A 25,346-nucleotide genomic window follows, 5' to 3' on the forward strand; every position below is an offset into this window, starting at 1 on the left:
ATGTTTTTAGTGGGGGGGAGTGGTGGATAAGATAATTGCAACATTTTAAAAATAAATGATTAGTAATTTACCTAAGATTGCTTTAGAGAATTCTAAAGTAAAAAAAAATGTTTTTGGAAAATCTGGTAGTGAAAAAGCAAGACTGAGAACAGACACACAAATATCTCAAGAGAAAATTCCAGTAATGTTTAAAACAAAGAGAAACAACAGAGGAAAAAAATAACTAAAATAAACAGAAAACATGTTTACTGAAAAATAAGTCTTCATGAATATCAACAGAGCTATTGGAGAGGAAGTCTTGTTGTTAAAAGCTCAAATACTGGGAGTCGAGAGCTGGATTCTATACCTAGCTCTGCCACAGATTTCCTGTATGACCTTAGACAAGTCATTTGACACTTCTAACTTATCCGTCTTTGTAGAATGAAATGGAGATACCTCCTTTTGTCATAGGGATGTTCTAAAGTTTTTAATTATTTGGCCTTGATCCTTAAGCTTGTTATACAGATCATTACATTATATATATCATTATATACGCAGATCATTACAACCTTTGGAGTCCCACTGAGGTCAACAAGCTGCAGGACTGGGGTTGTAGTTATAAAGTGACTTGATATCTTCTGATGAAAGATAATATAAAAATCAAAAGAGACTCTTTTGCAAGAGTTGCAAAAGACTCTCTTCTAATTAAACTCCTTTTACATGTAGGTCTACAGTACCTTGAAAATGAGCATGAAACTCCTAAAGACTAGAGTATCTTTCTCAATTCCCAGAAAAAACAAGAATGAATTTTTAATCATGAGCTCAGTGGCCTAAATTTGTTTATATATGTTTTTATATAATATGATCTTTCACTGTGATTTGCATCCAAGAATTGCTTTTTGGCTGTATATGTCTTCTATGAGTCCTCTGTAAAATCTACTGGATGCCCCATAGGAGTGGTTAAGTTTTCTGAAATGATAGTATTGTAAGATGATAAAATAGGAAGTCATGACTGTTATTCCTTTACTTTGAAGAAGGGTCAGTAGAAATTCAGAGAAAATCCCTGTAACAGTCAGCAAAAACTAAAATCAAACCTGTTGGTTTTTGATAGACAGAGAGATGGTACTGGTACTTCATCGTTTCTAGAGAGGCAGAATACTTATTGCAAAAAAGATTTACAAATTAGCTAACTAAACTCAAGAGGCTGAGTTGAAATTCGGTATTCAACACCTCATTAATATGATTGGAAAAGTACATAATGTGAACATATTATTTGATTCAGCAGACCATTCTGGAAGTAGTTTGTTTTCATAAAGACACTTGCTTCTTTCTCTGTGTTGTCAAACAAAATACATAATTGCAATTGGTCATATGCTCAAATTTAAACAAATAGCATGGTTACAAAAATGAATCTTGGAGAGAAAAAAGTTAGGTGAACATTGTTGTGTATTTTCACAGTAAGTTTAAATTTCTATTAAGAGCAGGGAAAGGATCTTTTTAGCTTTTCCTCAACTTTAAGAATAAAAAATAATTCATGCAGACTTGTTCAAAATATTTGTGTATTTCTGTGTACATGTGACATCTGGTACAGAATCTGCTTTTTTTATGATGCAGACAAATGAGGGGGTTTACTTTTAGCAAAGGTTGATGTGTGACTTTATAGAAAAGGTGGTGATCCACAGTGGTTTTGAAATTATCCTAGCTTATTTTATAACCATGCTGGTGGGGCAAACATGACAAAGGGGAAGGAGCTAGAGCTTCCAAGGAATGGAAAGGGTCAGACTCTATGTTGGGAGGGTGCTACTCTGTGCAGGGGGCTTTCCTGACACATTTGTCTCCAAGGGAGTTGAATTAGAAGCCCAGAGTGACCACGGCCAAGTGGAGCTGTGGAGGAGCATAGGTAAGCAACTGGGGAGTTGGGAAGTCTGACTGATTTTTGGAGACTAGCATGACTGGACAGCAGCAACCCATATCCCAAGGAAAAGATGTCAGACAAGGTATCGGAGCCTGGGAGTATGCCCTTGGGTGCCAGAGCTAGAAACAGCAACTAGACTTTACTCAGCTCCAGTTGGCTTGGAAGCACATGGGAACCAGTGATTGGATCCATTTGCAACAGACTGGTGACAGTAGAGTGGTACCAGGTCAGGTTGTAACATTCTCAAAGTGAGTATAACAAAATTGGCTATTTATTTACAGAATAAAACAGAATTAGAGATGTTATGGATCTCAGATGTTTGACTGATAGAAACCTGTACCATATCTTGTTACCTCCTAGATCAGTACTATCTGGGGATCTCTTTCCAGTATTCTTCATATCTGACAAATGGAAACTAGCAACAAATATTTCTTCAATATAAGCCATACTTTCACAAGTCCATGGTCTTGCTCTCCATAAAAGCCACGTGCTCATTTTTTCTCTCTGATATCCAGAAATAAGGATAAATCTGATAAACCTAAGGGAAAGGCATGCTACAATCCAGGACACTTCATGGATCCCATCACCCTTAAGGGTGCAAATATTCTCTCATTTCCCTCCCCCCCCCCAAAACACACACACACTCTTTCGTTAATCAAACTTTTCTGACATTCATACCTCTAGTTTTAAGACAGCATTCTTCCTCTGTGTATAGCATTAGTTACCAAGACAATTACCAGAATGTAATTATCACAGCAGTCAGGACTTTGAATGACCTATTGGAGGAAGTCGCATTTATTTGGCTAGCACAAAATCCAAATGGGAGTGGTTTTGACTTATTCACACTTGTTGCAATTTGTCCCTTAATTCCCTAAACTGCAGCTTCATCTCCATTTATTATATACTGTTGGTCAGGGCCCAAATTTTGTCTTTTTAGTAGTCAAATATGTTTACCTAAGAAGTGAGAATGAGCTGTTCTTCACTCCTAAGAAAATACTACTTTAAAAACAGGTAAATGTCATTGGGTATACTGGAATTAGAGGCTTCCCTGCAGTGATTCTTGCTAAGGTGCAGAGGTTTAAACTGACGGACAAACTTGTGATCATGGAAGTTTTTTTCTCAGATTATTATGGCAGTGATGGTATGTTATCTCTTTTCTCTTTAGCAGTGAACAAAGGTTGTTTTGTTAGCCCTATCTGAGGATATCATTCTCAAATTTTCCTGTGATGCATCATTGGTCCATGATGGACCCCATTACTTTCCATGCTCTCTGGATCCATGCTATGCACCTGATAGAAATGGTCCTAAGAAACTATGCCAGATAATGCACACAGTATTTCAACAACTACATTTGTTTTTCTCTTATTCCTCTAATCTCTACTTTCCAGAAGATTGTATATAATAACTTTTTCAATTTGCTTTGAAAGGGTGGATAACTTTCATGGAGAACTTATGGTTGCTGCTTGATTTTTCCATTGTTAGTTTTGGGGTTTTTTTGTTTGTTTTTTTGGAGGTGGGTCGGTGTTGTTTTACTTGGGTCTCCAAAATTGTTCTTCAGTTTTAGTCTGTAATGAAAGTATAATATTCACACACCCCACTTTGATCTCTGACTATACATGTATAAAGAAAAGTGAGGTGTCAAGTACTAAATGGTGAGAGAAAAAAGCTTAAATAGATCAAGCAGTATATTAGTTGCCCAGGGTCCCTTATTCAGTTTTCCATGCTGGAGAAGCATATGGAGAAAAGAAGAATTTGTGGAATTCTGTAACTGTCACTCTTTTTCCCTATGTCCCCATTTCTGGAAGAAAAAGCCTATCCGCCCAAGCCACTCAGAAGAGACATATTCTTTCTCTTTCTCTCATGATTAGGAAGTGGGGAGAACCATCTCATGTCCAGCCCCAAACAGCTGTTCAAGAGAAGAGGGGATTGTGTAGGTGGCAGAGGGAGGGATGGGTCTACAAAAGGCTACTGCGGGCTTAAACACACTTTTGCCTGCTTGAAATGTGCCAAATCGTTGTTGTTTGTAACTAAGGCCTCCTTTTTTGCCACTTTCTTTAACAAAGTGTTTTTAAACAGTAGCATGTTGTTTCAAGTACTTGAAACATAAAATAATTGTGTGGCTCATGAAAACTTTCCAGAAGCATGTTTTACACTGTGATTACAAACTTGTTCTTACCTGGTATGTATTATTTCATTCTAGGTCTCATGAGCTGCGATCAAAGGTTCTTTCATTGCAGTTGCTTCTGTCCATTCTGCAGAATGCAGGACCTGTCTTCAGGACAAATGAGATGTTTATAAATGCTATTAAGCAGTATCTTTGTGTTGCATTGTCCAAGAATGGAGTTTCATCTGTTCCAGAAGTTTTTGAGCTTTCACTTTCAATATTCCTTACACTTCTCTCAAACTTCAAGACCCACCTAAAAATGCAGATCGAGGTATGTTATACAATTTTCAGTGACTTAAGTCTTTGCTTTTTAACTGTACTGCTATCTACAGTCATGTAGCTCAATGTTTTTTCTACTTGTGGAAACACTGAATTTTTGTAAAGATATTGTTCACTAAGTTTCTCTGTCTATTGAGTCTCTGCTCCCTAATATGAGAAGGTCTGAACCTTCCCCCCCCTGCACTCTTCCCCCATCCTTCAAAAGGCCTTCTCCCCCAACGACAGAGAGCTGTCATTGATAGTGCCCTTGAAACATCATTCAGGTAGAGCAGGGCGGCCAACATTCTATATGGAAACTCTTCTGGAATATTTGTAAAATACAGGTTCAATTTGCAGTTCTAATGTATGCGTTTTAAATAATTTAATGTTCAAATCTTAGTACTATGACTAGTTAACTTACCAAATAGAAATTAAGAAATCCTTTTGGTAGTGGCATGATTAATTTGGAATCAAAAATGCATTTGTCACTGATAAGATTTGTTCTTCGGTGGCACTTAGAGACTATGAAGAAGTTGATTGGTGAAACAGCCATATAGTCATTATGAGTTTTACTAACATCACGATCAATTTAAGCAAAATCATAGATCTAGATAACAAAATTAAGAATAAAATCGGAATCCATGTCAAATATACTCATCAATCTATGGGGGTGTTGGTTCCCCTTAACAAGAGATTTAGTGTTACAGTTTGTCACCATCCTGCTATCCGGAGGTCCTACTGAGGGTCAAATTTGATTCCCTTTTTATGCACCTATTTCTTGTACCCACTTATTTTCAAGACCGTATTTGATTAAATCTTGGACTCTTGTCCATATTTGTCAAACCTGCTACACGTTTTGGGGGTTTGGACAATTATCATAAGCATTTGTGCACATGGAAGATTCTCAGTACAATGCAGTTAAGGATGGCTGGCTAAATAAAGCCTTTTCAGTCTAGCCAGTTTATCACAAGATATATATTGCTAATCTTCTGACTCAAGGCTGCGTACTAATGCTATCTCTTATTAGGCCTAACCTGGCTCTCTGCTAACTATTACTACCAATAGGCCTCAATCTAAGTACTAGGCTTCAGACTCACTTTATAAAATAACCTTTAAGTTTCTTTGCTTACTCTTACTTGCATTTTAGCTTCAGTTTCATTTGCACTAATTTAGTAATCATCTCAATTATTTCTAAGATACAAATGATTATTTTTCTGATCACCTGAGCTCAGGTTATTGGTCAAAGGTCAAATTTTGCTTAAAAAAACAACTCCATCATATTTGACTGTGAATGTATATTAATTATCTGGGAAGGCATACTTTGAGCTCTTTTATAATATTAACAGATTTTAATGAAAGATAGGAAATCCATACACCCACAGTATAATACACATGGTATTTTTTTGACCAAAGTGGATATTTACAGAATTGTAGAATCTTAGATTTCAAGACGAGGAAAGCCATTTATAATCTTGCAATTATGCATTATATATTAAATGTAAATAATGTATATGTTATACATTATACCAAATTGTATACAAAATGTATATAATCTGGGAATAATCTCTAAACTGGGAATTAAATCTTCTAATTGGCTGCATACAGTATTGATGGAAGATAATGAGATTCAGAAGTAGCAAAATCTGCAAATAAACTCTGCTGTCAAAAGTTCAGTGATGCAAACTGAAGTTTTAGTTCTAGAGTATATGGCATAAAACAAGAATATAATTTAAAAACTATGCATAATATAGTATAATTGTATTTTATGCAAGAAATTTTAGAATAAAAAATGTGGCTTAAATGGTACTTAGGTTTATATGATTGTATCTGAAAACATATTGGCTGTTTTCCTTTTCTAGAAAAAGCCAAAACATTTGACTGCTGTGGCTACTCTCCTCAAGCATCAAGGCACAAATCTGCTTGTATTTTGGTGATTGAATAAGATCCCATTTCATCCGTGTCCTCAGTTCTCAAAGGGTGTGCATGCTGTTTCACTCCCTGGGGCATAGATTCAGAAATCCATCTTCATCTCAGCAGCAAGGGTAGAATTTATCAAAGTCCATACAGACACCACAGCTATTAAAGCTTTCTTACCAAAGAGCAGATTCTAAAACAAACAGGAAGCAGTAATCTCTGTAAGGCCTTAGTCTCAGTGAAAGTATATGATGGTTCTGGTGACTTTTAGACTTTATGGCATTGGGTAACTATTCCATGCCATTCATAATACTGTCTGAAGCCTCTGCAGTGCTAGTTATGGAAGTGCTCTGTACATTTAACCACCATGGATATGCTGCTGTTTGTTCTCCAAGACATTCAGGATTCTCTGCTGTGGTGGACAAAGGAGGAACATCATGTTGGAGTCCCCTCCCTATCTCCCTTATCATCTGTACTGTTAATCAGATACTTCAGGAGTCAGTTCAGGTGCTAAATCCTTCAGGGCTACCTCTCAGGGTTGTTGTGAGTATAAAGATATTAACAACAATAATGGGGACCCCATAAGTGCAGATTATAGATAAATTCTTCCCTGTAATCAAATCTAAAACTGTTCAAATGTGAGGGACAATACCATGGTGTTGTGCCATAGCAGCTGTGAGGAAAGAGGCCAGTCTTGCCAGTTCCATTTCAGAAAGCTGTCATGCTCTGAGAGTGGTTAATCCATCATCAGATCACTTCAGTGGCTTTGTGTTTACCTGAAAAAGACATCATTATTTTAGAAGATTCCTCAAGCAAGTACAACCATGTATATCTCAAGGAGTCGAGCCTGTATTACCTTTTCCACAAATAAGGCAGATCGTTGCTGCATTCTTTTCACACCAAGAAAAATGAGAGATGTTTCTGATTCTGTTTCCTTGAAACAGGAGCCAGCATTTTTGACAGATGTATTTTTTTTTTCCTGGACTTCAGCTAGGATTTACTTTGTGTGTATTCTTGATTCTACAGGTTGTCCAAAAAGCATGGACAGATTGTAATTGTTAGCCCCAGACTGGGCGTGGCAGTTGTGGTGAGCTCCTGGAGCTAAGAAGACCCACAAGCTGTGCTTTCTATTACACCGAATCTCTTGTCTCAGGATCAGGGGCAGGATTCTCCACTTAGATATGAAATTCCTCAGACTCACTGCTTGATTTTGAGATTGAGCACTATATTCTGTTGGAAGGCTTGGAAAGCTGCTTGTTTAAGAGGAAGATCCTCTCCACTTGGGCTATTTAAAAAGAAGACCACTGATGGTCATCCATCCTTTATCATTTTGAACTATTTTATTGCACTTAAACAGCCAGAATGGCCTCTGGGGCTCAATTAGGCTCAGTCCATCTGGTTGCCATCTCTACTTTATTCCCAGCCACGTATGGGAGCTCTCTCTGTCTTCACTCATCTTACAGTAACAATCGTTCTAAAAGGGTCCATATATTCTATGTATTAGTCGTGCAGGAATCATCGTTGTAATGGTAATTTGATCATGGTAATTTTACCATGACTAAAAAAGGTCATTGCGGGCGGGAGAAGAACATCTGAATCTTTGTCAGTCTGTGCAAATAGCACGGTTATAATATCTTGACGACTTAGTGGGGGTTAGGCCCTGATGATTTATTACCTCTGTTCCCCTATCTGTGAATAACCATCAAGTTTTCCCTGTGATGAACAAAGATAAGTAATTAAACTTTCCTGTCATTAGGTCTTCTCAGCTATCCACCATATGAGAGGGTATTGTTGTTTTTTGTTTGTTTGTTTAAAACCAAGTAATAGACATCAAAATCAGCCTGAGGGTTGCTTAAAGAAACAAATAGTCACCACAATATTCAGAAAATTAATTTCTCTCCAGACATATTTGTCCAAAGACAGTCCAGAAGTCTGTTCTGTTCATGGATGCACAGAGATCTGGGCATTATAGATTTATTTCTTATTGACTGAATTTAGTGTGTATCTTTTCTTCTGAGAGTCGTCTGGAAGGCAGAAAAGGACAGCGTTCATGTTATCCTCATAGCTCAGGCCTGGGCCCATAATTCTGATACTTAGGACTCCTACATTTAGTACTGGAACCTTCATTGATTCTATCTCAGGAACTGGTCATTTATCTGTTTCCGGACTGCCTTTGTCTAGCAGCGTGGGTTACTCCAGCGGGCATTCTGCACCAAAAAAATAAAAATTCTGTGCACAACATTTTAAAATTCTGCAAATTTTATTTGTCAAATAAATGTGGAGACTCCAGCATGGCACTGGGAAGTGCAGGCCACTGGCTGCACAAAGGTTGGAGATCTCTGTGCAGCTCTCCCCCAGGGACATGGACTCACTGGTGAGGCTGCAACCAACCCTGACACAACACCAGGACTGGACCTGCCCCAGAAACACTCCAGGGCTCTGTCTTTCTGTGCCAGGTGCACCAGGTGTGGGCAGGAAGACTCAGCAAGGCAGGATCCAAGTGTGGAGGGGCTTAGTGTGAGGGATCCAGGTGTGGGTTGAGATGGTTCTGTGTGGAGCAATCTGGGTGCTGGTGGCTCAGTGCAGGATCCAGGTGCATAGGGGATCTAGATGCACAAAGGATTGTTGGGGGGGTTGTGGGTGCAATGGGAGTCTGCGGAGGGGGTCCAGGTGGAGGCTCAGTGGGGCTCAGCAGGAGCGGTGTCTGGGTATGGGGAAGACAGAGCTCGGCAGGGGAGTCTGGGTGTGGGTGGGGGCTCAGTGGTGGGGTCCAGGTGCTGGGGGAGTGGAGCTCAGTAGGGCGGGTATCGAAGTGCAGCTGGTTGGGGCTTGGTACAGTGGGGATCTGGGTGTGGGTAGCTCATCAGGGTGGTCCAGATGCAGGAGGAGTGAGGCTCATCACAGGGTTCTGGAGAGGAGGTGATACTCAGCAGGAGGGTCTGGATATGAGGGGGTTGGGATTGGGCAGATGGGGGAGCAGCTCCCTGTATAGTGATCCCTCTCCATGCAGCTGAGGAGCAATGGTTGCAGGAAGTGGGGTGGCAGGGGCGGGGAGGGAGAGAGTTTGAAGAGTTTCATACAGCCGAAAAAGACATTTGGGGGTGGGATGCCATGCAGGGGAAGAGGAAGTCTCGTCCTCCGCAGCCCAGCTTGGACTAGCAGCAGAGCCTGACGTAGGGTAGAAGTCATCAGCTGGGTCTTCCCTAGTCCTGCCCTCTGCTCCACAGTGATTTACTTCTCTGCCGGCTGCCCTGGACACCCGAAACATACTGCAGGCGAGGATTGCATGACTGCTCTTGTGGCTTCCTTTTGCTACCCCATGAGAGTCATTTTCTACAGGAAAGCAAAGAAATCTGCGGGGGACATAAATTCTGCATATGTGCAGTGGCACAGAATTCCCCCAGGGGTAATGGATATGTGCTAATACATAACAAATAAGGATAGCCTGAGAAAAATTTAATCTTGTACATTCTGCTCTGTTTAGATTCTGCAAAATATGGAAACACTGTGGGTACTGCATTTGAAAGATTCTATAAATGTTAAAACAGATTATCTTAGTAGGAAGGATTATGTTCAGTGTGGTAGTGATTATTTATTTTATTTTAAACTCTTGGTATTGTGGCCCTGAATAATGCTTTTATCAAATAAAATCAACTTCAAAAAGATGTAGTCCTTGATCTGCTTCTTACTGTTTGTTGATCTCTCCATACTTCCCAGTGGCCTTTCTTTACTGTGAGTAATAACTAGAGAGCTCTGCTGATCTGGGTTTTTTATATATATAATCTAAAGAGCTCTGTGCGGTGGTGAACTGTGCTACACATCTGGTCAAGTCTCATTTTTAAAAAATGCTTACTGTCAAAGTTATTTAGAGAACACTGTTGCTGTTTTTCCCAAAATAATTGGACAGTTCTACCCTAAAGCAAAAAATAGCCTGATCCTAATAGCTACCAGTGGATAGAGAGATGAAATTTCAGAAGTGGACAGTTGCAAGCTAGTTTGATGCAGTAATTTGTATTTTATGAAATGGCGCAAACTAACAGTTCTGTCCACACCCAAGTAACTTGAGCAGCTGCTTGTGCTCATATTCTGAGAGTCTTCGTACTGTTTCTTATTCTGTGGGCATACTTCACCATCAGTATGTCCTTCATACGGCAGCTCAGGGCTGTCCTCTCTCTCGTACTCTGCCCAATCTAGTTGGCAAGCATGCTCGGTGCCACAACCCCACTATTCTAGTTGATTACTCCATTATGGATCTCTGAGAAAGGAGCTCTGAAGACAAGGTCTCCCTCCTCAACAGTTTGGATGAAGGAAAGCTGAAAGTGTGGTTCTGAGGAAAAAGTAAGAGCCAGATTCATGCAATAGAGATGCGACAGTCCATTCCGTCATCCCCAGAAGTCAGAGGCAAAGAGTTCTCTCTGGCCAATGTCCAACATCTGTAATCTGGGATTGTAGAATACACCTCTCTCCCATATGCCTACAACCCCCTTCAACTGAAGATTGTCAGAGTTATGTTACTTTTAAACCATCATGTGGACTCATCCTTCTCCTATGCCTTGTGCCATCTCTCCCATAAGAATTGGGGACCTTTTTTATGAATTAATATCCCCACTTCCGCTCAAGCTCAAACAGATCTGCAGATCTATTATGGAAAATTGATATTTTTAAAAACATGAAGCTGTTATGCGGTGCAAGAGTATTGTCTCTTGGCTTAAGTTGTCCCACAATACAGCCAGTATCTGGCCTTCTGGAATTTGAATAGATGTTTTTATAAAAGATATGATCTAAGAATTTTTGGGGAAGTTATATGGTGTGTGCTTTATAGAAGGTCAGACTAGATGATCACAGTGGTCCCTTCTGGCATTAGACTTGATGAATCTATAACTACATCTGGAAAGAGCCCTACATTTATATGTGTAGTGATTTTTTTTTAAGGTCCTGCAGTCTGTAAAACCTACTAATCATGAATGAAAACATTTTCCACCCCAAGAGTCTGCCTCATATTATCTATATGCATTCAGTATTGCATGGATCAATCAGAATGTTAGCCTTCATAGTCAAAATGTATAATTGGAAAAAATATCTTTATAAGAACTATATGTGGTTGAAATTTAATAGATTTTTTTTTCTCTTCCTGAAATAATTCCTAGGTTTTCTTCAAAGAAATTTTCCTATATATCTTGGAAACATCTACTAGCTCATTTGATCATAAATGGATGGTTATACAAACACTGACAAGGATATGTGCAGGTACTAACAATCCCTTGGTTCTGATTTTTTTTCTGTGTGCGCTAGATTAGTTGCAGGTGCAAATATCTTTTAAATTTTTGATTTTTTTATTCCTATTTCTATTGCTACCTAAGTTTATCAACATTTAATTTCATTATTACAGATGCCCAGAGTGTAGTGGATATTTATGTAAACTATGACTGTGACTTAAATGCAGCAAACATATTTGAAAGACTGGTTAATGACCTATCAAAAATTGCTCAAGGAAGGGGTAGCCAAGAACTTGGCATGACTAATGTTCAGGTAGGTATTCTGGCAAGTTTTATTAAATTACAAGTTTGTAGGAATGATGCCTATAATATATTTTAAATCTTTTCATTATATTAAAATGTTCTCCAACTTTTGAAATCTCTTCCAGGAGTTAAGCTTAAGAAAAAAAGGATTGGAATGTTTAGTATCAATCTTGAAGTGCATGGTAGAATGGAGTAAGGATCAATATGTTAATCCCAATTCTCAGACAACCCTTGGTAAGATAATTTGGAATATTTATGCTTTAGCACTTACTGAGTGGAGATGTGCTGCTCAAGAGCAACGCCATAGTTGCTCAAGTAACTAGGTAACTTGATCCATCAGGTTATTTGAATGGTGCTGTTCAGGTGTTTGGCAGTCATACGTAATATTCACAAAAATGCACAAGCTCTTGAGTTTCTCATACAGGCTTTTTGAAAATGTTTCCAGTTGTATAAGCACTTAAGAAAGCTAAATGTAACACGTCCTATTTAGCCACAATGATCTAGTAAGCTTGCATCACTTAAACACTATTTGTTGTATTAATACAAGAAGCTGCACAAACAAGTGAGCAATATGTCCCATTTGCTAAATTCCTTATGGAACTTTCAGTGCAAAAATTTGTTTAACAAATTAGCTGATCTTGAGTTATTTCAATTTCTAGATTAGTAAAACATTGGAAGCTACTTAATTCTATTATATTACACACTTCTAATTAGAAAAACAGTTCTGTGTGGCTGTTTTATATAAAACTTACTCTGAGCTGAGACTTTCAATGTCTCCATATTTTTAAATACTGAACTTCATGTTATTTTGATTAATATTAAATTAGGATAATGACTGCTTTTTGTTTTCTAACGTAAAGCCCAGTACTAACTGCCAGAGCCACAGATGATGAAATAATAATAGCCATAAACAATGCTCATTATTTTTATTACTATTTCTTATTTCTATGTGATATATGGGATAACAGAGGCTCTGAGAGGTGAAGGCCAGAATATTCAAACTGAGTATCTAAAGACTGGCACCTAAAGTGATCTGATTATCAGAGATGCTGAGCATCCAGGGCTCTATTGAAGTCAGTGAGAATACCAGCTCCTTGGCACTTCTGAAAACCAGGCAGTCTAAGCACAAAGTTTTGAAAATTTTGCCCAGTGTGGCTTGTTCCAGCCCAAAAAGGGGAATCAAACCTGGAAATCAGAGGGGAAATATTTACGATTAGAGTTCAGGAGTTCTTGCAAAAAGACCATTATCCCACATCCATGTCACTGCTTTTGGCAAGATAACTGATTCAGTATTATATTAAGAAACACCACTTCTAATGTAAGACTTCATTTTCAAATACATTTTATACTGTGAGAAAGTCCTTTGATATACCCTAGGCACAGGTTTCTATTAAGTAACAGAAAAAGGGATAATTGAGGAAATGTATATCTGTAGTAACTTTATAAACCTTAATTTATTTTTCAGATTTTTTCTGAACTGTGATTTTGTAAACTTTTACAGTATGTTTAACTTTTGAAAACAAGGTTTGGTTTCCTTTGTTTTCACTTTATAGGGCAAGAAAAACCCACAGAGCAGGACAGCAATGAAACCAAACACCCAGAGACAATTAACAGATATGGAAGCTTAAATTCCCTGGACTCTACAGCCTCATCAGGAATTGGCAGTTACAGCACACAGATGTCTGGCACTGACAACCCAGAGCAGTTTGAGGTCCTAAAGCAACAGAAGGAAATAATAGAACAAGGAATAGATTTGTAAGTGTACTTTGTCACCCGTGGAATGATGGATTCTCAGGCTCTCTTGGAACTCTGAGGACTCCTTTCTTCCTCCCCCCCTTCTCTCAATTACTCCTTCCATCATCCAAAAACCTCTGGATGTAGCAGATGTTCCTCTGATGGTAGAGCTCTAGATGCTGCTCCATTTGGAGACTGCCAACAATGCTCTCTGTGTTAGCCTGTTTCCTCACAGCTAGAGAGAATGAGCATTCTGCCTCTGCCGCAATCCTGACATAAAAGAAGGGGATCCAGACTTGGATAAAAAAGTATATTAGATTCATACAATAAATAGACCAGTCAAAAGAATTGACTGACTTTTCATAATGCCTTATTTGACAAAAGTCTACATATTGGTTCCTTTAAAGGAAGTTCTCTGCATGTTATTTCATGTGTTCTAATCTGAACTGGAGAATAGTTAATTCATTAGAAATGGTTAGGAATTTTACGGTAGAATGGTTTTCTGACAGAAAAATTATTTTTGGTAAAGTTAAAATTTTCTACTGGAAAATATTTCAATTTTCACAAGAAATTTTTTCCAAGTTCTGAGGCTCTACCACCCCATGACAGCCTACCTGACAGGCAACTCAAGGAGCTTCAAGCATTTAGAAAAGATCAAAATGAAGTATTTTGATCTTTTTAACTAATTTTTGAAATTTCCATTCTGTGGGAAATTTCATTATTTCATTTCATTTCAGAAGTTTTCAGAAATCCAGCCAGTTCGAACCTCTGGACTTGTGTAGACAATATTGTACCACATTAATATTCCATTAGTTGAAGAGAAGGCAAAATATTTGTATTGCTCAGTGATTTGAGGACTTGCATATATTGAGACCATCTTTAGAGGGAGCTGCTCAGTTCAGTACCTTAGTACTGGCAATCATTAGCAAGAGAAAATTGTTGTGAAAAACTAAAAGGCATCCCATGATGAATGGTTCAAGGCAGATATTAAATCCTTACTGAAGCTTAACCCCTCCAATCTTTGCAGAAGAGACAAGGGAGTGGCCTCTCCCTACTTTGTGTACATTTTGGACAATTTAGCAGAGGAAGAAAACTAAAATAACTTTGATTAGCAAATTAAAAAAAAAGTATTTTGATGTTACCTATGATATCAGTAAGTTGACTGTGTTATTTATCTGGGTAAGACTGTGTGTGTGTGTGTGTGTGTGTGTGTGTGTGTGTGTGTGTGTGTGTGAGAGAGAGAGAAATGTTTCTTATAATTAATACCATATTGACATTGCTTATGCAGATTTAATAAGAAACCAAAGAGAGGAATACAGTACCTGCAAGAGCAAGGAATGCTTGGCACTACTCCAGAAGATATTGCCCAGTTCTTGCATCAAGAGGAAAGATTAGACTCGGTAAGGAAACTGCTCTGGTAACTTTAGTGTTTGATATTTGTGCTTATGTTGCTACCTGTTTACACCAATTATAAATCTCATAGGGCTAGAATGCTCTAGAGTGTACTATGCCTATACAAAGGAGTAAGGGGAAGAAGGAATCTTCACTTTATTTTGTGTGGCCTACTGGACCTTGGACCCAGGAATGTAGGGATAAGCGGGCATTGCATGCCCACTTACTACACCCTCCCCTAAAGAGACTGGGTGGGAAACAGAAAATGGTCAGTGCAGCTGTGACAAGGGCCTTTTTGATAAGCTACTGCTATCTTTTGCATGTATGCATGCATGCAACACATGGAGTGGAGCAAAAGGGTGAATAAACAGAAGGGAGAGGAGAAAAACGGTAAATAGAAGAGAGCACACCAAGGGGGCACTGTTCTGGTGTGTGTGGCTAAAATAAAAATATGCTATTTACAGAGCAGTAGAGAAACATCACAAATATTTTTTAAAGAACTGCTTTTGTTTGCATGTGAACAAAATATTTACTGTGAGGGAATGTAGTGCAGTGTGCCACTCTTTCCAGTTCTCATCTGCTGCTAGCCTACCTTTTCCTTCCCTGTCTTCGGAAGCTCAGCAGCATTAAATATGAAGGACTTTCATTAGATATCATCTAATTAGTATCTGTGCAGATCATTGTGCTGGGCTGACTTAGTCAATCAAGCTAGGAAAAATAGAAGTATTTTAAACATAGATATTACCTGTTAGGTGCAAGAAAAGATTCCTAATGCTATAAATAGATTTTAAATATGCTGTGGCAGTGTTTGCATACTGTACATAAATGCAGCATGTTGTTTTGGTATTCTACCTTCCTCTTCATTCTTATTTTAGACTCAGGTTGGAGAGTTCCTGGGAGACAATGATAAAATTAACAAAGAAGTCATGTATGCATATGTGGACCAACATGATTTTTCAGGAAAGGATTTTGTATCAGCTCTGCGCCTGTTTTTAGAGGGATTCCGTCTTCCAGGAGAGGCTCAGAAAATCGATCGGCTAATGGAGAAATTTGCTGCTAGATATTTAGAATGCAACCAAGGGTAAGCAATACTTTCTTATTTTAATGCTTTTGTGAAACTGAATAATGAGTAAGAATTAGTAATATGTGGCTTCATTGTTTTTTCAGGCAAACCCTTTTTGCTAGTGCAGACACTGCATATGTCTTAGCCTACTCAATTATCATGTTAACGACAGATCTTCATAGCCCACAGGTATGTTGCTATAAAGAACTTCCTCATATGTCAGGTTTCTTGTAAACAACATTTCTTGTACTTTAAATGACTAGGTGCATGTCACAGAATTTCTAACATGAGAATATTCAACTTTTACGGCAATGTATTTGTAATATTTTTGTGCTCTACTCTATACTAATGTACTACCTGAAGTCTAAGGAGTGCAGCTCCTTCTAAATAACACACACAATCTTTGTTTCTTTTGCTTTGAAGTTTTCAGTTCAAGTTAGTTAGGCTATTCTTGCAGTGTTGCAAGAGTTGTCACTTTCTTAGCTTTAATTGAATTGAATTATATCCGCTGGTTTTTATATTATTATACTACTGTCCTTAGTGACTGGCTTTACAATCAAAGGCAGAATTTTTGCAGATACTAACTACTCTTTTATCAAAAAGAAGAGGAGTACTTTTGGCACCTTAGAGACTAACAAATTTATTTGAGCATAAGCTTTTGTGAGCTACAGCTCACTTCATCGGATGCATTCAGTGGAAACCTGTCATTACGCAAGGCACTGAATTTAGCCGTATGGAGTGGAAATCTCTGAAACCTGTCATTATGCAAGGCATTGAATTTAGCCGTATGGAGTGGAAATCTCTGAAACTACTCTTTTATCATAAATCTGCCCTGGTTCCATCCAGTTTGAAAACCGAAAGAGATTCGTGTAGCTTCACCATTTGGGAAAATTATGCTTAAAGACCCCAGTCAGTGCAGCTCCTTTATAAATGCAATACTCACCACATTTGAAATTATTAGAGTATTTGGTACCACCTCTGATTTAACCTTGAAAAAATAATAAACTCTTAGATTAGATAGTTTAGCCTGTGTGCCAAAATAGTTGTGTTTTTATGCTTATTGACTAATTTGGATCTTGGCTTAATCCCTAGCGTATGTTCATCAGTATCATGTAGTGCCCACATAATTTCACTATTTCATATAACTGAGAGGGGAGTCTTGTTTATGCTGGGGAAATGTTTATTTAAAAAAAAAAAAGCCTTTTGGTTCAGCTGAAATAATGTTTAGCCCCTGTTGGAGTCGTAGTGTAGACTCCTGCTGCAGGACCCATTTGACCATGGTTTCAGTTATGCTTGCTTTAAACATGCTTACTAAATTGGTGTAAAACAGGGCCAGCTGTGGGGGTCTTATCTGCTGTAGGGCTCCTGGTAACACTGGTTCATCTGAACTGGTGGGATTCTTCTGTAAATTTTCTCTAGTTTCAACACATGCTGTATATCTAAGAGATGACTAAGAATAGAATTATTACCACCAGGATGTTTCAGAATAAAACAGGATTATGGTACATTAACAGAGCATGAATAGGAAATAGTCTGCACTTGCCTGTGTATCAGTTTTGAGAATTGCTTTTTTGAGAGGACAAACTTTTTTTCAATTCACCAACAAATGGGAAAAGTTATCAGTTTGTTGGAAAAATGGATATATTTCATTAGAGTTCATGAATCCTAGCATGATTTGTATGAACTTTAGGCCAGATTCTTAAACAGATTTAGGCTTCGCTCAGATGAGCAAAGCAATGGCTTGCCCGAGGGCAACCTACTATGTGATGGAATTTTCAGCTTTGAGTTAGGTGACTCCATGTTGAATAGGTTCCCTATAAACTGCCTGGGGATAGTTAAGTGCTTAAGAAAGGGATTTTCATAAGACAGCCAGCTGTGTGGGGAGCTGCCTAAGCTATCCAGGAATGAAATGCAGGGAAAGGGGTGGGGAAAAGAAAGGGTCCTAAGGTGCCTAAAGCAGTGATTTTCGGCCTGTGGCCCACAGACTCTTGGGATCTGTAGACTGTCTAAAATTTCCAAAGGGGTCCGCACCTCCATTTGTAATTTTTTAGGAGTCTGACAGTGAAAAAAAGTTTAAAACCACTGGCCTAAAGGATATATCTATCTATGCTGCAGTTGGACCCCGGCAGCTGATCCGGGCCAGCTGACTTGGGCTGTGGGACTGTTTAACTGAGTGTACACATTTGGGCTAAGGCTGGAGCCTGGGCTCTAAGACCCTGCAAGGTGGGATGGTTCCAGAGCCCAAGCTCCATCTTGAGCCCAGCATCTACACTTCAGTTAAACAGTTAAACAGTTAAACGCGTGAGACCTGCGAGTCAGGGTTAGCTGTGTGTTTTAATTGCAGCGTAGACATACCCTCATTGGCTAACCTGCTGTATCTGCCTGATGGCCCAGAGATAAGCACCTCCCTCTGCTTGGCATCCACCAGGGTGAACCCTCTTCTGGAATTAAGTGCTGTGACAAAGTTCCTCCTCTTCTACCTTGGTGGGTCCTGTGCTTTTTGGCATATTTGCTCACTTCAGAGGTTCACGGCAGCCCTCAGTTTGGCTGCTTCTGCTAGAGGCTCAAACCTGCCGTACACTCAGCTAACCTCATCACTGGCCAGCATGGGGGAAATGGAGAACAATCTCCACAGTCTGTTGTCACATGTAGTGGGTCGGGGACAGGCCAGATCCCTTTCCAAATTAGACTTTCCCTTCTGGTGTTGGTCACAGACTAGGTCAACTCCATCTGTGTCCAATCAGGAGTTGTGGGGGATGCAGGGAACCCGGGCCAACCCTCTACACCAGGTTCCAGCCCAGGGTCCTGTGGATAGCAGCTGTCTACGTCTCCTGTAACAGCTGTGTGACAGCTACAACTCCCTGGACTACTTCCCCATGTCTTCTCCCTAGCACCTTCTTTATCCTCACTGCAGGATCTTCCTCCTGAAGCCTGATCACGCTTGTACTCCTCAGTCCTCCAGCAGCACACCACCTCGCTCCTTGCATGCCCCCACTAACTGATGGGAGGTCCTTTTTAAACCAGATGTCCTGATTAGTCTGCCTGCCACAATTGATTCTAGTACGTTTTTAATTGGCTCCAGGTGTCTTAATTAGCTTGCCTGTCTTAATTGGTTCTAGCAGGTTCCTGATGGCTCTAGGGCAGCCCCTGCTCTGGTCACTCAGGGAACAGAAAACTATTCATCCAGTGGCCAGTATATTTGCCTTCTACAAGACTCCTGTACCCCACTGGTCTGGGTCTGTCACAGCACCTATTGCAAGTCAGCTGCTTAGGTAGTCCACCAGCAGCTGAAAGTCTCTCTCTCTCTCTCTCTCTATCCAGCTTATGCTCATCCTATGTTTTCCTGTCTTTTGTGCATGTGCTGTGTATCCTCTGCCTGCCGGTAGCCTGCATCTGGCTCTCTTGCTGTGGGGTCTGACGGGTATCACGTCTTAGACATGCTCAAATACACCTACAGGATCAAGCCTAGAGTGACCATAGTTCCCTATGCTGAATATGGGACACCTGGTAAAATTACTCGTATTCAAGCAAGTTCAATGGCAGTCAGAACTGTGCAGTACCAGTGTTCAAATTTCAGAGTAGCAGCCGTGTTAGTCTGTATTCGCAAAAAGAAAAGGAGTACTTGTGGCACCTTAGAGACTAACAAATTTATTAGAGCATAAGCTTTCGTGAGCTACAGCTCACTTCATCGGATGCATTTGGTGGAAAAAACAGAGGAGAGATTTATATACACACACACACAGAGAACATGAAACAATGGGTTTATCATACACACTGTAAGGAGAGTGATCACTTAAGATAAGCCATCACCAACAGCAGGGGGGGGAAAGGAGGAAAACCTTCCATGGTGACAAGCAGGTAGGCTAATTCCAGCAGTTAACAAGAATGTTTTCCTCCTTTCCCCCCCCTGCTGTTGGTGATGGCTTATCTTAAGTGATCACTCTCCTTACAGTGTGTATGATAAACCCATTGTTTCATGTTCTCTGTGTGTGTGTATATAAATCTCTCCTCTGTTTTTTCCACCAAATGCATCCGATGAAGTGAGCTGTAGCTCACGAAAGCTTATGCTCTAATAAATTTGTTAGTCTCTAAGGTGCCACAAGTACTTCTTTTCTTTTAGTGTTCAAATTAACATCAAATTGTGAGCCACGGTTAAAAAGAAGTACTGCATAGCTGGATTCTTCTTATTTTTTATTTACTTTCTTATCTTTAATGCTTTAGGGCTCACATGGGGAGAGGTGACACACACACCCCTGGCTGGGCCTCCAGGACAGACCTGCCTCTCCTGTATCTGGTGCCATGCGTTCCTGAGACTACTCAGGGTTGCATGTCCCTCCCTCCCTAGATTTCTGCAAGAGGTCAAACCAGAATATGGTCAGCAGCAGCCTTTCAGCACTGTGCCGGAGGGAAGGGACCAGACAGGAGCTGCTTCCAATCACAGAGGAGGAGGGGCAGGGGGGAGGGATGACCTGGCCAGTGTCTTTGCAGAGCTTATCTTTTCTGCACCCTCCCCCCCCCCCCCCACTTCCCTGTGACTGGAAGCAGCTTGTTTCTGCCCACACAGTGTTGAAAGGCAGCTAACTCCTCCAGGCTGGCCACCGACGTAACCCTGAGCAATCCAACCAGGGACTGGTTCTCCGCACAATACTGGGAGTGGGACACATCCTGACGGGGAGGATATGAAGGAGCAGTAGGGTGGGGTGTGTGAAGGGGCAAAGCAGGGAGAGGACAGTGAGAGGGGGAGCACATAGAGGGCTGATGGGTGGGCAACAGAGGAGACACGTAACTGGCTGCCACCTAGCGCCTGCCTGCACTCACCAGCCACCGCAGTGCACAGCCAGTGCTGGCCAGAAACGGGACGGGGGCGGGGCCATGCTGGCCGAGAGCCAGCACACAGCGAGGGCTGCACTGACGGACCAGTGCAGGGAGCTGCCGGCCCTGCCACCAGCCTTGCACACCCACTCCCATCATTGGCCTTTTTACCCCCCACTCACCACTAGTGGGCAAGTGGCTAGCAATCAGGGATCGGGCCAGCAGCAGGACTCACAAGTACTGATGGGGAGGAGAGACAGAAAATACAGTACAATTTGCCCGTTTTTAAAAAAGAAAGCTGGGACGCTTGCAGAAGAGCTTAAATATGGGACTGTCCCTTTAAAAACGAGACATCTGGTCACCCTAATCAGGCCCCGTTGGCAAGATGACCATTCCCTTACCTAGTTTAAAAATTCTGTTTTGGCGCCTCCAAGGCTTTGGCTTGAGCTAACTGTCCTAGCACCTCGTTACCCCCTGCAGAGTGGCAGCAGCATTTAGACCATTTTGAAAATGCTGACTGGTGGAAATTTAGCCACTTTGGGGGATTAGGTAACTCCTAAGATGTGGCTTTGAAAATGTCAGTGGTGATTATCTGGTGGGCTTAGGCACCTATCTGCCTGTTTAGGTGCCTAAATCCATTTTAAAATCTTCCCCTTTGCCTCTGTCATTCATACTATTTGCTTCTTTTTGATTTCCAGGTAAAGAACAAAATGACCAAGGAGCAGTATATTAAGATGAACAGAGGTATCAATGACAGTAAGGATCTTCCTGAGGAGTATTTGTCAGCTATCTATAATGAAATAGCAGGGAAGAAGATATCTATGAAGGAAACAAAAGAACTAGTAATACCCACAAAATCCAGTAAACAAAGTAAGTACCAGCAGTGTGTCAGTCCTCACAGAATAAATGTTGACTCTTTTATTTCATAATGTGGTCTCCTGGTGTTAGGAATGTGGTGTACTGAATGTGACGGGGCAAGGCCAGATGGCTATGGAAGAGTAGTGGGAGATAGATATATTAGCTCCAGGCTAAACAAATTCCTGGTACCAGGATAAGTGAAATGGCAGCTGCTCCAGGTCAATTAAGACACCTGGGGCCAATTAAGAATTTTCCAGAAGGCAGGCAGAAGGCTAGGTTGATTGGGACACCTGAAGCCAATCAGGGACTGGCTGAAACTAGTTAAAAGCCTCCCAGTTAGTCAGGTGGGTGTGCATGTCAGGAGCTGTGGGAAGTTGCGCGGTTGGAGAGGCTGAGTAGTACACATCGTATGAGGCATAAGGAAGGAGGCCCTAAGGTAAGGGTGAAGTGGAGCTTGAGGAAGTGACGGCTGCTGTGGGGGAAGTAGCCTAGGGAATTGTACATGTCATGTTTCTAAAAGGTCCGCTACCATAGCTGATACTATTAGGGTCCCTGGGCTGGAGCCCAGAGTAGAGGATGGCCCTGGGCTCCCCCCCCCTTTGCCCCCTGATTAATCACTGAGACTGGGAGACAACAGAGACTGTGCAAGGAAGGATAACTTCTCCTCACCTCCCTCGCTGGCTTATGATGAAAATGGCTCAGTAGACTGTGACCCTTGTCTCTAGAGAAAGAATGGTTACGTGGAGGGTCACAGTGAGCCTCTGAGGCTAGCGAAATCCGCCAGGAAACGCGGGACCCATGGAGGCAAGGACAGAGCTTTGTCACATGAACTAACAATCTCTTGTTTGTTGTTGCTATGAATAGCTATTTGTTTAGCACCAGTAGTAATCTCAGTGCCATGCTATACACAAGTTTCCTATCCTGAAGAACATACATATTAAGAGAAACATGCAGGAAAGGGTGCACTATGAAATCTGAAATGGGATTAAATTTGCGCTCTCTCTCTTTCTCTTTTTTTTCTTCTTTCCTATCTTATGAAAAGTGAACTATGATGATTAATTTTACAGCTTCTTACGTATAGTACTAAATCATTCTTTCTATGAACTTAATATTTAAGAACTCTGGGCCCCAAAATTCCTACCCTCTTTAAATTTAATCTTATTCTCACTTTCTTACTCTCTGCCCAAACCCATCAATTCCTTTCACGTTGTCGAGACAACGTGTGTGAGCTAATATCTTTTATTGGACCAATTTCTATTGGTGAGAGAGACAAGCTTTAGAACTACACAGAGCTCTTCTTCAGGTCATCTTCTTTTTGGCTTCAGTTATGTCATCTTCTTCAGTAATGACAAGTTTCAGGGTAGCAGCCGTGTTAGTCTGTATTTGCAAAAAAGAAAAGGAGTTGTGGCATCAATGCATCTGATGAAGTGAGCTGTAGCTCACGAAAGCTTATGCTCAAATAAATTTGTTAGTTAGTCTCTAAGGTGCCACAAGTACTCCTTTTCTTTTTGCAGTAATTGAGTGACTATATTTATTACTTTCCGTCAGTCCCTTTAATTTTGAAAGTCTGTTGTGCTCCCTTGAAGTCTTATCTATTAAATTAAACTGGGTTTATTCTGACTTTATCTTGCCTCAGAATTGATATTGTTTAGTCCAGGTGTCATCTTTGTTGCTGTACACAGTACTTTCTTGGCAGCATAGTTTTTGCTGTTGTACAGTGATGAATACTGTATACAGTTGTCCACGTGAGACCTATATAATAAAGTATCACTTTTTGTTTTGTATCCTGTCCATCACCTATTGCAATATCTTGTTTTAATGCAGTAATAGGGTTTTCCCCACAATAATGCCTCAAAATTTTATTTTCATTATGGTTTATGATTGCTCATTTAGCACACGTTCCCTAAATTGGTTCCTTCTTTAAATAATTTTAAAAAGCATTTAACTGTCGTTAGTCATCTGGACCATCATTTTAATGATCCAAATGTTCTCAAATCTGATGGTTCCTCATTGTGTGCACTCAGTTTTCATATTTTCTGCAAATGTGAAGATCCTGTTTTTATAATGTTGTTCAAATTTTTTCTGTAAATGGTTTAATGAATGGTTCTAAAACTAGCCCCCCAAGAACTCTGCTCATAACTCCTTTCCAGCATCACAAGTCTCCATCTGTAGCTACCTCTTTTTTTTTCCCTGCTCTTCAGCTTGTTTCTGTCTAGCAGCTTATTTTACCATTTTATAAAGCCATTAAACTCTGATGAATTAAATGTTCCCTGAAAATGTTTTTCTTTTTATTGTACTCTCTCTCTGGGTTGTCCCTCACTTTGAGATAGAGGCTTCAATACAGCATGAAAAGGTGTTAAGGCACTTTACCACATACGTTTGAGAGAGAGAAAAATATTTATCTTTCCGCTCTTAACCCTTCCTCATTGTGGTAGTTTCATATAAAATCTCTGTCCACTTTGTGAAATTAATCCAACCCATATACCTTGCTTGGTATTTCTTCTTAAAATAGATTGCTTCAATTCAGTCACAGTCTTTCTTTGATATAGATTATTTCCATATAGACTAAAATTAAGGTAAACTATCATTTAAAAAACAAACATTTCACTACTCACATACTTTCGTTATTAGTGTATTGATGTAATTTGACTTTATACTACAATGTAAACAAACAAGATAAATTTGCATCAACTTTTAGATTTCATTCGTTTCTAAATGCATCAGCATACAGCATTTAAATGATTAATGTAACAAAATTACTATTTTACTTTCTGTGAGAGAGCCTTGACTGAAACACAAATGTAAAAGGAAAAAATGTGTTCATAGATGTTGCTAGTGAAAAACAGAGAAGACTTCTATATAACTTGGAAATGGAACAGATGGCTAAAACAGCAAAAGCCCTCATGGAAGCAGTGAGCCATGTTCAGGCACCTTTTACTAGTGCAACCCATTTGGAGCACGTGAGACCAATGTTCAAGGTGAGATTCTCATGTTCTGTATTGAAATTCTAGATGGGTATATAATGTTAACTTGGAACACTGTGATTGCAAGACATTGTTAGAAATACTGTGGGATTCCATATTATTTCAGTGGTAATGTTTTGAAAGACTGAACTTCCAGAAGAGTAATCTAAAGCTTATTGGACATTGTTTCACCTTGTAAAAGAATTAATCAGAATTGTTTTAAAAAAAAAATTCACATTGCTTAATCTATCCTGTAAATGTAGAAGTGTTTTAAATAACTTGAGGGGGTGCTACCTACATGAGTTTATAACCTTATCTTGGGCTAAACACACAGTTTTAGAAATAGAGCCCAGGTTGAAATTACCAGACCAATAAGAAGCACGATTTATTTATTTTACTGAAAGACTCTGCCTGTCAACCTCGCTGCTTAGGAACAGTTAGTCTTCATTTGCATAAGTAACTTTTTAATATCTATTTTAAAAGCTTCCTACCTGTCCTCTCCTTTTCTCCTCCTTTCTCTCTGCTCCCCCTCCTTTTCCATTCTTGTGTGTTCTGTTATATTAATTTTGATGGAATAAATGGGCCCTGAGAATCAAAGATATTAACATGGCTCTGTTACTGTACAACAGTAATTTTAAACAAGGTTCAGGATTCTGAATACAGAGCCTTCAGTCTGCTTAGTACCATGGCGCACACTATTAAAAATCCTTTCAGCCTTTTCGTAAAGATATGAAAACTAAAGGAAAGGCAGTTAAAGGATTAGAAATGTAAAGTA

At 39.9% G+C, this 25,346-nt stretch overlaps 1 protein-coding gene across 2 annotated transcripts in view; it reads left to right on the forward strand.

Annotated features, from left to right (window-relative positions):
* The window catches only part of ARFGEF1 (ADP ribosylation factor guanine nucleotide exchange factor 1), a 186,154-nt gene that overhangs the window by 104,936 nt on the left and 55,872 nt on the right, over positions 1-25,346 (forward strand). For both annotated transcript variants that reach the window (XM_038389506.2, XM_043507750.1), the window contains exons 10-19: positions 4,095-4,329; positions 11,378-11,477; positions 11,620-11,759; positions 11,875-11,983; positions 13,303-13,504; positions 14,772-14,883; positions 15,751-15,956; positions 16,043-16,127; positions 21,449-21,620; positions 24,435-24,586. In XM_038389506.2, coding sequence (XP_038245434.1) covers positions 4,095-4,329; positions 11,378-11,477; positions 11,620-11,759; positions 11,875-11,983; positions 13,303-13,504; positions 14,772-14,883; positions 15,751-15,956; positions 16,043-16,127; positions 21,449-21,620; positions 24,435-24,586 — 1,513 coding nt within the window. The remainder of the gene's footprint in view (positions 1-4,094; positions 4,330-11,377; positions 11,478-11,619; positions 11,760-11,874; positions 11,984-13,302; positions 13,505-14,771; positions 14,884-15,750; positions 15,957-16,042; positions 16,128-21,448; positions 21,621-24,434; positions 24,587-25,346) is intronic.

The sequence above is a fragment of the Dermochelys coriacea genome, chromosome 2 (assembly GCF_009764565.3).
Source record: "Dermochelys coriacea isolate rDerCor1 chromosome 2, rDerCor1.pri.v4, whole genome shotgun sequence".
Taxonomy (NCBI): Eukaryota; Metazoa; Chordata; order Testudines; family Dermochelyidae; genus Dermochelys; species Dermochelys coriacea.